Genomic DNA, 14466 nt, shown 5'->3' on the forward strand with positions numbered 1-14466 from the left:
GCAGTGATCTGAATTGTAGTGTAGGGTGCTATAGACAGACGGCCCATCTTCTAAGCAACTTTAGTCATGGTCAGAAAAGCCACCTGTACTAACGAACACCCCAAACATACAAATCCCATTTTTAAAACTTCCTCCTCTGACTCACCAACCAACCAAAACACCCCTTTGGTAGCAGAAACAAGCCAAGCTCCCTAATCTTTTTTATTTATGTATGTGTTAGTCTGGGTACTTTAGAGAAACAAATCCACAGAAACTCATGTATAAGGGAGAGTTTTATATAAAGGTTAAGTGCACATCAAGAAAACATCCCGACCCAGTGCTGCCCAAGCCCAAAGTCCAACATTAACCCATATGTCCAACACCAATCCACAAAGTCCTCCTACATCCCACAAGTCAAAACACACACAATGACGCCGACTGCAGGAGGAAAGCCAAATCAGTGAACGTGTAAGCATCTCAACCTGGCAGGGGTCTCCACACGGGTGCTCCAGCACCTAGGGTTGCATCGGGGTAGGTCCATGTGGCTTCTCCTTGAGGATGTCTTACAGGAAGTGAGCCTTGCCAGCTGAAGCAGGGAACTGGCTAAGGCAGCTGCACCCTGATCCAACCATCAAAGAGCAAGAGACCCGAGAACTAGAAAGGTGAAGCTCACCAAGCCATTTATCCCTCCGCCCATCAATTAATCCCACGTGTTTATCAGCCAGGTTGGCACAATAAACTTTAACTATCTCGTGTATGTATATAAGTTTATTGGGGGTTCTTTTAGCTCTTATCACAATCCATACATCCATTGTGTCAAGCACATCTGTACCCATGCTGCCATCATCCTTTTCAAAATATTTTCTTTCTACTTGAAACCTTGGTATGAGCTCATTTTCCCCCATCCCTCCCTCATGAGCCCTTGATAATTTAAAAATTATTTTTTTTTTATCTTACACTGACCACTCTCTCCCTTCACCCAGGTTTCTGTTGTTTGTCCTTCTTGGGGGGCGGGGGGGGGGTTATACATCAATCATTATGATCGGTTCCTCCTTTCTCCCCCTTCTCCCTTCTCTCATTACTGTTCCTGAGGGGTTTATCTGTCCTGTTTTCCGTGTGTCCAGTGCTCTTCTTCTAGCCAGATTTGTAAGGTAGAACTGGGGTGCAGGGGGTATTGGTGAGGAAGCATTAAAGAACTAGAAGAATGTTATATGCTTCCTCAGTGCTATACTGCACCCTGGTTGGCTCATCCATTCCTTATTAAGGGGACGTCCAATTGTCTACAGATGGGTGTTGGGTCTCCAATCCACCCACCCACGTTTGTATTGATATGATTGTTTGTTCTGCGTCTTCTGACCCTGTCGACACCTCATGATCACACAGGCTGGTGTACTTCTTCCATGTGGACACAGAAGAAGCTCTCTAACCTGGATCATAGGAGTGTGGAGGGTGGGGAGCCAGTTTATCTGGTAAAAAGTACCAGGGTCACTTTCCTGGCACAAGTGGGCCCTCACGCGCACATCAGAACGCTCACCCTTGACTCAGCTGCTGCTGGAGCATGCCCAGCTTCCAGCCAATGCGGCGGACACGTGCCAAAGACCTGTGAGAGCCACGACCTTCTGTGGTTATTTCCTGAAGCATCCTCCCCACTTTACAAAGTGAAGTCACCGCAGGGCTTTTTACCTGGACCACATGAGCTCAGCTATCCACAGACATACTTTCCCGAGCTGAGATCCATTAGGCCACCCTCAACTCCTTTTGAAGATCGACAGAGGGGACCACCTTTAATGGAACATTAGCCGCTTCCCTCAAAATGGGCGGGGGGTTGGGGGCTAGGCAATGGAAGGCGTTTTCCATTATGACTGCCAGTGGTCCTTACGTCAATATTCTTCTTGGAATTCGGGCTCACAACACATGTAATATGCCTTTGGGTAAAGCCATAGGCCAACTTTGCCTACAACAATCGCCCGCCTCACGCGGTTTCCCTTTGTGCCCTAGTTTGCAGGAAGCTCGTGACTAAATTTAGTGCTCAATTGTAGCCACTCTCACACAATTCCGCACACACATATCTCTTTCCGCCTTCAAGAGAGCTCCCCGCCCGTCTGTTGTTTCATTCACTGCCCCCACCCGCATCCTGTGCCCCACTGATCAAATGTTCGTGACAGAAAGTGTGGCAAGTAGAGAGAGATGGAAAACAGAAGAGAAACAAGTGTCAGAAGATTCCCGAGCCCTCTTATGAATCTGCTTTGGATGTCTGGTCCTACACCTGCCTCCACACTGCCAGCCATGTGCTCCCTCTCTGAAAGCAGCATCCCTGCTGCCCCAGCCAAGAAGAGGTGGGGCTTGTGTTTCTGGGTAGCAGGCTGCCGAGGGAGAGGAGGCACAGAGCACAAAGGCAGATTGTGATTGGAATAACAGATGCCGAAACCAGAAAGGGTCTCTAAGCTCATCTGGCCTAATCCCTTCATATTACAATCAAGGCCCTTGTTTCCTAGCACCTGGCTCCCCACCCCGGCTCTCACCAAGTGGGAAGCATTACTAACATGACTGGTCTAAAGGCCAGGACCTGCTCGGGGTCACATGCACTATTAGACAGAGGGGCCGGGTGTCAAATGCACAGACCCACACTGCCCTTCCACATTGCTGGCTGGCTGGGTCAGAGCGATGCTGGGTCTGCCTTTGGCAAGTCCTGGCAGCTCTCTCTCAGCACCCCTGCCCGTATGACTAGTGGGTAGTAACAGCTTCAGGTTCAGCTTTAAGGGGAGGCTGGAGGGAGACTCAGAGTCCCTGGGTGAAGCAAGTGATGAAGCACAAACTGAAAGGCTGGAGGTTCAAGACCGCCCAGAGAGCCCTTAGAAGAAAGTCCAGGCCATTTAGCCAGTCACAACTCTACGGCGTCCAAGTCTCCTCTGACAACCATGGAGTTGCCGTGAGGCAGAGTCACTTGATGGCTGGCCACTGGCTTGCTTCTAGCCGGCCACCAACGCTCTGTGTGGGGGTCCGCAGGCACTAGCCCAGCTTAACAATGAGGCACAACTTCAGTGTGGCTTCAGTTTCCAGTGCATGGCACCCCTGGGACCCCAGAGGGAGGGAGGCTCCTGGATCTCCCATGTACACTCTTCCCACACTGCTCAAGACCTTCCCCAATGTCTTCAGAGGGACGTGGGGCCCAACAGAGCTCAGAAACCCCAGGTCACAAAGAAGGAAGGACAGATGCTCACTGAGAGCATCCAAGAAGAATAGGCAACAGAGGAGTGCTCCCAAAATGTGGACTGCACACTTCTAAAAGGACAGGTGCCCAAAGAATCTGTTGGGTTTTGTTTTTTAAAAAACAATGGAAAAATAGAGGTGAGCACACTACAAAGCCAGTAAAATGGGAAACACACGGGCTGATTTTCAAGTACTCCACGAGTGGGCTGGCTTTAAAGGGTAAATATTAAATGGCCTTGGCCGGCATCGCTGTGCTGGTGTTGGGAGCTGTCGGGTCGGTTCCAGCTCCTAGCGACTCTGTGTGCAATAGCGCGAAACACTGTCCACCCTTGTCCGCCAGCGTATTGTGCTGTGGTGCCTGGTGCGTTGTTACAACAGGAGCTATGTCACTGTCTCTCAAATGCCGGCAGGGTCACCCAGAGTGAACGGGTTTCAGCAGAGCTCCCAGTCTAAGGGCAGACTACAAAGAAGGAAGAGGCTGCCCACTTCGGAGGAAGTAGGCACGGAGGACCTCGTAGATGGCACCACAGCGTAGCTGCCTGGAAAACGCTTCCTCCCGGTTTAGCAAAGTTGGTTGTCCAATCACTGAACCACAAAATGTTGGAACTGGAAAGGGTCGGGGCTCCTACCCGAGCCAGCCAATGCTTGTGGATAATCTTAACAAGCAAGCTCCTCACACCATGAGCCAAGAATTATATCCATATCCAGTCAGCAGGAAACAGTATACAGGGTGCGTAGAAGAGAAATTGGCTGGTTTAAAAATAGGCTTTACAGAAAAAGGCCCTCTGGGTTCAGCCTTGGCTTTCATGACATAAACCCGAATGCCTAGCCTTGCAAAGTACTTCTAAAAATCTCTGACCTATAAAAATTGGGAAACCGCAGTTTCTGAAATAACCTAACCTCTATTTTCCAATCATCTTTCCGACCCTCTCCGGCCTCTCCGGACAACACACCGAGGAAACCCGAAGCAGCACAGGCAGACGGAGTGAAAACTCAGGGCACAGAGGACACAGGCTTCCAGCATTCTCTTCGGCCCCTGGCTGCAGCTGTCCTGAGAAGGTATGTGGGTACATGCTAACCCCCACGACTTGCCCACGCTGTCTACCTTCTCCTGACGCACTCGTCCCTCGTGGTTGTTCTTAGGGGCCATCGAGTCGGTCCGGCTCCCGGCGCCCCTGCGTGCAGCTGAACCGAACACCGCCTGCCCCCGCCCTCCCGCCCCCCATCCTCACAGGGTTCCTCTGTTGGAGGTTGCGGTGGCAGCCGCTGGGTCAACCCATCTTGTCTTGGGCCTTCCTCTTTGCCGCTGCCCCTCCACTTTCCCGAGCACAATGTCCTTCCCCGGGGAATGCCCAAGAGAGACCCAAGGGGGCTTCCAAAAGTTCAAGGGAGAAAAGTCATTATCTTGTCACTTCGTACTCCCACAGATCTTTGGAAGCACCTTCACAGACCCAGCGTGCGTCCTCAAAAGGATTCCAACCTAGCTGGGCCGACAGGACACTAGCTAGCCAGTCTCAGGATCCACAGGGCCAAAGAAAAGTCTCATGGGCACGGAAGGCCTGAGCGGAGGCGGCAGTGGATTGACAGGGAGGGAGCAGAGCACGCCGCCGACGCCGGGAGTCACATCAAGCATCTGCATCGGGTGTCCTCACTGTCCCAGGAAAAGGTAGATCGTTCTTTGGAACCAAAGGAAACAATGTTGCAATAATGGGGACAATTAAAAAATCTAACTCTTAATCACATCATTAGCTAGCCCTGGGCTGGAATAAAATCAGCGTCGACTAAGGAAAACGGACTCGTGGCGATCCCTGTGTACAGAGCGGAGCTGTCCCCACAAGGCTTTCAGTGGAAGTGGGTGGCCAGGCCTTTCTTCTGAGATGCGTCCAGGCGGACTTCAAGCCCACCGTTTAGCAAGCAGCTGAGCTCATTCACTGCTGGCCTCACCCAGGCATCATTCCTGCCAAAGAATACGCGACAAGAGCGACCAGACTTTGTTGTGTGCGTATATATGTGGGTGCACGTTGCCGGGGTGGGGTAGTGGGGGGGTATGAAAATCAGAGGTAGAAAGACCTCCCGTCGTCACCACACCAACAATTGTTTTCCTCCTTCTTCAGTCGAAGAGCGTGTATTTTTAAGGTGAACTTCACTATCAGATTAAACAGTGCAGGTAGCACTTTTACCCCTCACGTTTGGCCTTCTTGTAATGACCAGCAAGGAGCCCTGGGGCCTAGTGGACATGAGTCGGCCATGATCCGCAGGGTCTGCAGTCTGAAACCACCAGCTGCTTCCTGGGAGAAAGCCGGGGCTTCCTATTCCTGTAAAGAGTGACAGTCTCGGGAACTCAGAGGCAGCTCTACCCTGTCCTGTAGGGTCGCTCTGAGTCAGCATCGACTGGATGGCAGGGAGTTGAGAATGGCCAACGACAAACACAAAACGCCGGTGCTGTCACTCCGACTCTCAGTGACCCCATGGGCCAGGGTGGAATGACCCCACACATCTTCACGGGAGCATAGTGCCACGTCTCTCTCACACAGATGGTCAACCGTCTGGTTAGCTGGCTGGCATCAGGGTGCCTACACTACTGTGCCACCAGGACCAGCACAATGACGGCCCCCGTTATGAGCATGCCGCTAGCTAGCTGCACACCCGCCTGATTCTTTCTATTTAGGATGGGTTCGTTCCGGGCATGAAGCTGGCATGGGTGAACTCACAAGCAGCCTGCTCCAAGGGAGGGCTGAAGGCTGGTGTCCTGGAGAAACCCGGCAAGGAGGGTTCTGGTTCCCGGGGGCGGCTCCCCCTGGCGGGCATGCCCCCTTCTCCCCTCTCCATGGCAGGATGAGAGGACTGGTTGAGCACGGAGGAGGCTGCCCCTGGGAGAGGCACAGTGGCTTCTTCTTCTTCTTTGGGGAGCCACTTTCGCCTGGCCAGCAAGCGCCGGGGGGTTCCACTCTCTGTTTGGGAAGAGGCGATCCTTTCTTCCGTCTCTTCTGACTCGGAGCTGCTACTGCTGGAGGACAGGGGAAGCCTGGCCACGGCTGAAAGCAGACAGTTAAAGTTCCAACAGTGGACCTGGGAATTGTTTAGCGGGCTCAGCCCTGAGCTCTACATAATGCGTCGACATGGGAAGAAATCAGGGGCCGTGATCCACTCTATGCAGCATCAACCCCTGGAAGAGAGATCCCAGACCAAGACATGGACTGCTTCTGGGTTTCATAAGCAAAGACTTTGCCTTACGTAGCACTTAATCAGATGGTCCAGGCAGTCCCTGGTGGCACAAAAGGTTAATGCTAGCCGTTGGAAGTTCGAGGCCACCTTCAGGCAGTGCGGGGGACAGGCCTGATGACCTACTTCCCCAGAGCTTTGAAACCCTATGGAGCACAGTTCTACCCTGCAGACGTGGGTCGCCCACCACCTTGAAGACAAAGAGCTACAACCGCATCAGATGCGATGGAATCAGAGATGAGATTCTGGTTGACCTGCTTTGTCACCCGTATTCCACAAAGTGAGTCCCGGGATTTGCTTGAAGTTAACACAAACAAAACCATTAAGTGCATGGCCAATGAAGCGGGCAGCACCGTGTGCTGCAATCATGAACTCTACACCCATCATTCCTAGATGGAACACAGGATACTTCCACAGGCCTTCTTTACAGAATTGAGTCCCGAACCAGACCTCCTGTCACCAGGGCACGGATCCCAGTCCCCGCTGATGCCTGCATCCTCTACTTTCACACCCTTAGCAAGGCCATCCAGTTTCCCTGTGAAGTCTCTTTACTTCCTCTCCATCCCTGTTGCCTTATTTCAACACCTGGGATCTGAGTGTGAGTTTGTACATCTTCCTGGGTGGTCTCCCTGAGTGGAAGTTCCCTCCCCACCTTTTGCGTAACTGCCAGGCAAGTCATCCCCCCAATGGCTTGAGTCAAGTCACTCCCTTGTTCAAAGGCCTTCCACGACCCTTCCCCTCCCATCACATCTACTTTAGGAATCAAATCTGGTTTCTAAAGGGCTTCACGGTTGTCCCTAACCCAACGCGGTGGTCTTTGCTCCTCTGCTCCGGGTGCAACTACACCTCCCCGAGAGGAGGCTACTGCCCCCCAAAGTGCCCACGCTTCTCTCTCTCTCCTCTGTCCTTCAGCCACACTGTTGGGATAGCTCACTCCTCAGACACCCTCCCCCTGGCTGTGACACGCAAGCCTAGACTCAAATCCCAATGGGAAACCTGTTGGCTGTTAGCTCTATCAGCAAATCTACACTCCCCCTCTGCTCAGTGCTTACAGCTCAATCAACTACAGCATGCCGCATGTGGAGGGCAAGCCACAGGTGTGGTCTTGTCCTTGGGTGGGCACAGTGGTTCATGATGCTGGGGGAGGGGGCAGGTGATGGAGAGCGTGACGGAAATGAACTCACCTGAGGTGCCCTTCGGACTATGCAGTGCTGTCGCTAGCTCAGAGGAGCCCCCAGCAGAGGAAACGGAAACGGTGTGGTCTAGTCTGCTTGGAGAAGCATACTGCCCCCCAGCATTCGCTGCTTCGGAATGGGGAGTCCACCTCTCTGCAGCATCCGAGGAAGCATGGTGCTTTCTGGGGACCGGAGTCATCACAGGCTCTTTGGAGGCCACTGTGGAGAAGTTTACGTGACCCTGCGAAAAGGTGATGTTTTCCAAGTGGGGCTCAGTGCTCCTCTCTGGGTGACGGCTCCTTACGGCAGCTGAAACAACAAGAGGACGGATTGGTGAGATTGTGCGGGCTTCAGAAAAGGAGAGTCAACCTTCTGCAGAGACACCACGAGTAGAGGGGTCAGTACCGAAAGGGATTCAAGTAAAATAACATCACCTTTCTTTAATTCCCCCATTCATCGTCCCTGCAGTGCACTGGAGAAAACCATGAAGCAGCAACATGGCACAAAATGGAATGTGGTAGCGAGCGCAATGCATGATGGCAATGAACAGAAAGAAGTTAACACTGGGCTCAAGGAAGGATACCGGACCCTCTGGGCTCAGGATACCCAGGGGCTCAGAAAGGGGAGGTCAGGAATGGGAGGTGGTGCCGGGGACGGAGGGGGAGTGGGCAGGAAAGCTCTTAGTGAAAGCCAAGATGGTGAATCACTGTGTCCTCTGAGGCGATAAGGCAGGAAACGCCAGCAACACCTACTCCTGACATGCATTCATGTAGTCAGCAGCGGGGCGTGCGCAACTTCTGGTAAAACATGTAAAAAAATCTGGCAATACTATTAAAACCTTAGGGATAAAAATATTTTTATTTATTTTTTAAAGTTTTATTGATGTGTAATTTACCTATCACACAATTAGATAGTTTACACATACTCAAAAGAGTTGTACATACATCACTACAATTTTAGAACATTTTCTTCTTTCTTGAACTGCTTTTCCTTAGCTTCCCTTTTCCCCACAACTTCCCCGCCATGATCCCAAGAAACTATTAATCCAATTACTGTCTCTACAGATTTACCTATCTCGGATTTCATATAAAGAAAAATAAAAGTGAAAAAATAAAAAAATTTTAAAACTTAAAAACCTCAGTTGGAGATAACAGAAATTGATGGAAATATTTTTTACCCTAAGGAAATATTCAAGAATGTGGGCAAAGATTTTTCTGCATGGATGTTCATTGCAGCAATGTTTACAATAGAAAAGAAAGAAAAAATTGCAGCCAGAGGCCTAAGGCAATATTTTGCATCAATGGGATTGTTTAGATAATGACAAAGCCCCGCCCAGTGTCTTGAGTGCTCAGAAGAGTCAAAGGTGAAGAGACTTGCCTAGGGGGCTGTTGTCAGATTAAAGAAAAGAGACACTCTGGCTCTTTGACTTTTGAACTAGTGGTTTGTGCCTGAGTTTGGAAAGTTTTGGAACATGGAAGGAACTCTCCACTCTAGGACTTAACTGTTAAAGGAAGCCTGTGGGCAGCCTGAAATGCCTGTGACCACATGGATGACAATGAAGGTGGCCACCTGGATCCATTGTTGAGTGGAAGTGAGAGAATGCAGCAATAAAAAGACAGGTTGAGTCTGGCCACTGACACCAGGGACTGCAGGAGAAGACGAGAGCAGGTCTGAAGTGCATGACCTAGCACAAGGGGGGTAGGGTTGTTGAGAATCTGTGATGGGGCCCATGGTCTAAAGGTAAGGCAGCCAATGGGCACCCTGATGAGGTTAAATGAGGCAGGCCACGTTGAGTTGACTAGAACCCAACCAGATGAAGAGAAGATTTTTGAGCCTGTGAACTAGTGCATGTTGCTGCTGCCTTTATGGATGGCCTGTCCTGATATGACTTTGCTTATGGATGCAGACTCAAAAGGTTCCAACTCAAATGAAGATTCATCACATTACAGAATATGATTGTCGCCTCAGATCACTGGGTTGATGTTAAGTGGGCAGTATCGAAATCGTATACCCCAAATGGGGAGGATAAAGGCATGAAGTGGCTGGCTTACAAACTTTCATAGGTGGAGGAATATATTCATAGGAGTATAGGATTAAGGTGGAGGTGTTACTTAACTGCAATTGTTAGGCATAGAATATTGTTGTGTTGTTCACTTATAGAATATTATGTTTAAATGAGACTTTGGAACATATTGAATTGTATGCATTTTACTTTTATCCTGTTAGGTACAGATATGATTTTATTATTGTTTTGTTTAAAATTATGTATAGCTGAAGAATTGTGTGAAAGTGTCAATTTGACAAGGGATGGTCTGTGGTAGTTACATAATCTCCTGTCAACTAGCAAAGGGGTGGGGTTTAGCCTGTCAATCAGGTCACGGTTGGATGACTTCATTTGGAGGCACTAAGGAGATAAATAGCTCATTGGAGGCCAGATATGCTCTCTGCCTCTCTCTTTGCAAGACATTCCTGTTGACAAGCCACATGGAGCTACACAGATGGAGCCAGAGTCCTGGAGCTGGAGCAGCCACGTGGAGACCCACTCCAGTGCTGAGATGTTTCCACCACTACTGGATCCACAAGACTGTCCACCCACTGGCCTGTAATCTTCCTGCGTCTGTGTCACTGCATGTGTTGCATTAGTCTGAAGAGGAATTAACAGACTGGTATTCGACATATGGGCTAATATTGGACTTATGGATTTGATCTGAATTGGGCTGGGATATTTTCTCAATATACAATTATTCTTTGATATAAAGTTCTCTATTACACACATATGAGTATCTCTGGATTTGTTTCTCTAGTCTACCCAGACTGACAATATGACATATAAGTATATCTTATATATAATTACACACTACATAATATATATTTTATTAGTCAATAGTAAAGGTATTATATATTATATAGGTTAATATATTATATATAGATAAAATTGGAGTTACACTCGATTCTATTCTGAAGACTGTTACTTTAGCTCATTATATATCTAATTATATATCAAATATTATATATATATTAGCAAATGCATATTGACTTTTTCCTATATATGTGCCAAACACTATTTAAAGCAAGTATGAGCCTAATTTGCATATCCTTGCACAAAGCGATCCTTGCACAAAGATGGGTGGTATCATTACCCCATTTTACAAATGAGGCCAAGGAGGCAGGAGAAGTCATGTACTGTGTCCAACCCACACAGTCAAAAAGCTAGAGCCAGGGCTCCACCAGGCAGCCTGCTCCAAGGCCAGCCTCTCCCCTCTCAGCCATGCTCAGCTGGAAGGATAAAGTGCTGGGGAAGAGTTTTAGGATGGATCCTCCTGTGGCCTCTCACTTCCAGTTTAAGGGTATTAGGGGAATGTCACATAAATGCAGTTTAAAAACCATGAATGTATTTATATTAGAAAATATGCTTCAATCATTCTTTTCGAGAATCCAACATACCCAAGACCTCAAAGAAGACATCAGTGCAAAATGTTCTGAGGTCGAAGCTCAAGTTGAGGGCTGAAAGAAGAAATTATCAGTAGGATTAAGCGCCATTTGCTAAAGCAAGGGGTTCGGAGTCAGAAGAGGTGGGCAGAGTGCCCAAGCCCAACCTAAGAAAGTTGTCTGGTAACATGAGGGAAGTCTACGCCCAGCTCCGTCAGAGTTTGCAAGCAAAAGCTAACACCAAACACAAAGAACATTCTAAGACCAGATCCAAATGAACGTGGAAGCACACAGGAAATATGTATGCGAACTGGATAATGAATGAGGTCAAGGACCATTACAAGTTATTGCTAATCACATGGCTCCTTGAAAACCCCATTCTCCTCACCGCTCCCCCCCCCCCGACCATTATATATTTTTAACTTTTTCATTGTGAATTATGTGAAGGTTTGTGGACCAGATCATCGCCTTTTATTCAACAATGCATACACCTCTTGTTTCAATCCACCCATTGCACCCCCTGAATGGACCCACTTCTTCCTCCCTGCGTGTGTGTGTCCACTCCTCCTTTCCTAAGCCTCTGAACTCTGTCCTTGGGTAAATGCTGCCCTGCTGGTCTCAGCCTCACATGGAGGGGAGCTCCGTTTCAGAGGGTAGTGAGGGGCCATAGTCTTGCAGGCTCCACCAATCTCCATCTGAGCAGTAAGGCTGGTCTCCTGGGGTTTTGAGCTCTGTTCCACATTTTCTTCCCACGCCAACCGGGACTGACTAAGACGATCCTTTCAGAGCCATTGGTAGTGGTAGCCAGACACCACCTAGTCCCTCTGGTCTCAGGGCTGTGGAGACTAAGGCTTGCAGGATCCATTAGACAAATTGTTCCGCCTGTCTTTCCATCTCATCATGCTTCTTTCCTCTTACTCCCACACCTGTTCAGCCCACATGCCTCTTAATTATCTACTCATATTTCCCCACGAAAACTCCATTTGTGAATAAGACTTCTGGTTCTACTTGGGATCCAGGACTGTGGGCACTGTTCAGAAACTTCCAATAGCTGAATCAAAAAGGCAAAAAAAAAAGACAAACCATCCGACAGGTAGGGGTGACAGGGAGAATCTGCAGCTCACCTGGAAATGTCTGCTCTGTAAACCCTCACCAAATTCACAATTCTATCACACAACCAACTCCCCCAAAAGTGTGCTCTCTTCTAGATCAGCACTACGGAAGTGACATATAATGTGCACTACAAAGGCCTCAGAGATAACTTTTAATATTCCTAGTTGCTACATTCAAAAAAGGTAAAACCAAACCAGTGAAATTAATTATAATAAATACTTTATTCAATCCAACATTTACAGTTTTAAAGGATCTATCTTAAAGTATAATGCTGTCTGTCTGTAAGAGGGAAACATCCACTTGCCTATAGGGAAAACAAGTTAATATGACTATTCTCAATTTTCCGTACCAATCACTAAAACTAATGATGAAGAAACAGAAGAATTCTACAGTCTGAAGCTGACCAATCATGAAATCAAGGTGCACTGATAATTACTGGTGATTGAAATGCAAACATTGGAAACAAAGAGGACAGATCAGATTCAAGACCCAGACTCTCTGCTATCGAGCCCATGCCGCATCACAGTGACCCTCACAGGGCAGAGCAGAACTGCCCCCGTGGGTTTTCAAGACTGTAACTCTTTATGGGAGTGTCAAGCCCCATCAGTAGTGGGAAAATATGACTCTAGTGATAGGAATTAAGCTGGAGAGTCACATGGTAGAATTTGCAGGACCGATAATGTATTCATTGCAGATACCCTTTTTCAGCAATAAAAACAGTGACGATCCACATGGCCCTTGCCAGATGGAATACACAGGAATCTAATCAATTACATTAGTAGGGAGAGATAGTGGAGCAGCTCAATCTCTTTCAGCCAAAACAAGGCCAGGGGCTGACTGTGGCACGGACTGTCAACTGCTTATATTCAAGTTCTGCTTGAAGCTGAAGAAAATTAAACCAAGTCCATGGGAGCCAAAATATGACCTTGAGCATAGCCCGTCTGAATTTGGAGCCCATCTCAAGGACAGATTTGGTGCATTGAACACTAACGCCTGTAGACCTAACTGGTCTGGGATGACCTCAAGCATGAAGGTGTACGCATTTCCTTGAAAAGACAGGAAAGAAAGAAGCAAACAAAGCGGGGGTCAGAAGAGACTCGGCAACTTGGTCTTGAAGGCAGAGTAGCTCGAGGAAGTGGAAAAAATGGTTCCGCAACAGAGCTGAACAGAAAACGTCAAAGGGTAGCGAGAGAAGACAAAGTATTTATCATAAAATGTGCAAAGATGCAAAGGAAGAAAACCCAAAAGAACATGCTCAACATTTCTCAAGTTGAAAGAACTCAAGAAAAAAAATTCCTCGATTTGCAAAGTATCGAATGATGCAGGAAGCAGTAAAAGAAGGAATACACATCCCTGTATCAAACAGAATTGATTGACCCATGTCCGACCATTTCAGGAGGTAGCATGTGATCAGGAAATGATGGTATCGAAGGAAGCTGTTCGAGCTGCACGGAAGGCTTTAGCCAATTGACCTTATGGCCATTTCAAAGAAAGGAAGAAAGGTGACACCCCCCCACCAAATGAAGCATTATCCCACAACAGCATTAATCCCACGTGCGAGTAAAATTGTGCTGAAGATAATTTTAAAAAACGGTTATAGCAGTATATACATCAGGAGGTGCCAGGAAGTCAAATGGATTCACTGCGGGTGTGGAAAGATGGGCAGCTTGCTGACACCAGATGGCATTCTCTGAAAGTAGAGAATACCAGAAAAGTGTTCGCTTATGTTTTATTAATGATGCAAACGCATCTGTCTATGTGGACAACACTTAGATTACGAGGGGATACCCACCCCATAAAAAAAGGATTTTTTTTTCAAATCTGTGTATTTAAATTTTTTCTATAAAACAACTTTATCACCTTCAAAGTACTCTCCATGACACTTAATACTTCTGTCAAATCTGCGATTCCATTCTTGGAAACATTTTTAAAGCTCATCTATTTGGATGGCTGAGAGCACCTCCCTCGTTTTTTCTTTACCTCTTTCATGTTGTCAAATCCCTGTCCTTTCATGTGTCTCTCTTCATTCATTCAGGGAAACAAAAAGAAGTCGCACAGAGTGAGTTCAGGTGAGTCAGGTGCATGGGGCAAGAAGGGTCTGCTGTTTTTTGCCAAAACCTAGCACACTGAGATGGCTGTGTGACCAGGTGCACTGTCGTGGTGGCAAAACCAGTCCCCCGTCTGCCACAAATCAGGTCTTTTTTGTCACACACTTATGCAATCTTTTCGGAACCTCTAAATAGAAAACGATTAGCAGTCTGACCTGGTGGAATGAACTCCAAATGCACTACAAGTCAACATTTTTGTCTGTTCAGGTAGTTGATGGGCGTTCAGAATG

At 47.9% G+C, this 14466-nt stretch overlaps 1 protein-coding gene across 1 annotated transcript in view; it reads right to left on the reverse strand.

Annotated features, from left to right (window-relative positions):
* The window catches only part of HEG1 (heart development protein with EGF like domains 1), a 63424-nt gene extending 55529 nt beyond the window's left edge, over positions 1-7895 (reverse strand). The window contains exons 1-2 of the mRNA XM_045287520.1: positions 7596-7895; positions 5901-6224 (exon numbers count right to left, since the gene is read on the reverse strand). Coding sequence (XP_045143455.1) covers positions 5901-6224; positions 7596-7785 — 514 coding nt within the window. The 5' untranslated portion in view covers positions 7786-7895. The remainder of the gene's footprint in view (positions 1-5900; positions 6225-7595) is intronic.
* Between the last annotated feature and the right edge of the window lie 6571 nt (positions 7896-14466).

This window comes from Echinops telfairi, unplaced genomic scaffold (genome assembly GCF_000313985.2).
Source record: "Echinops telfairi isolate 266 unplaced genomic scaffold, ASM31398v2 ScPeMD7_17;HRSCAF=63, whole genome shotgun sequence".
Classification (NCBI taxonomy): Eukaryota; Metazoa; Chordata; class Mammalia; order Afrosoricida; family Tenrecidae; genus Echinops; species Echinops telfairi.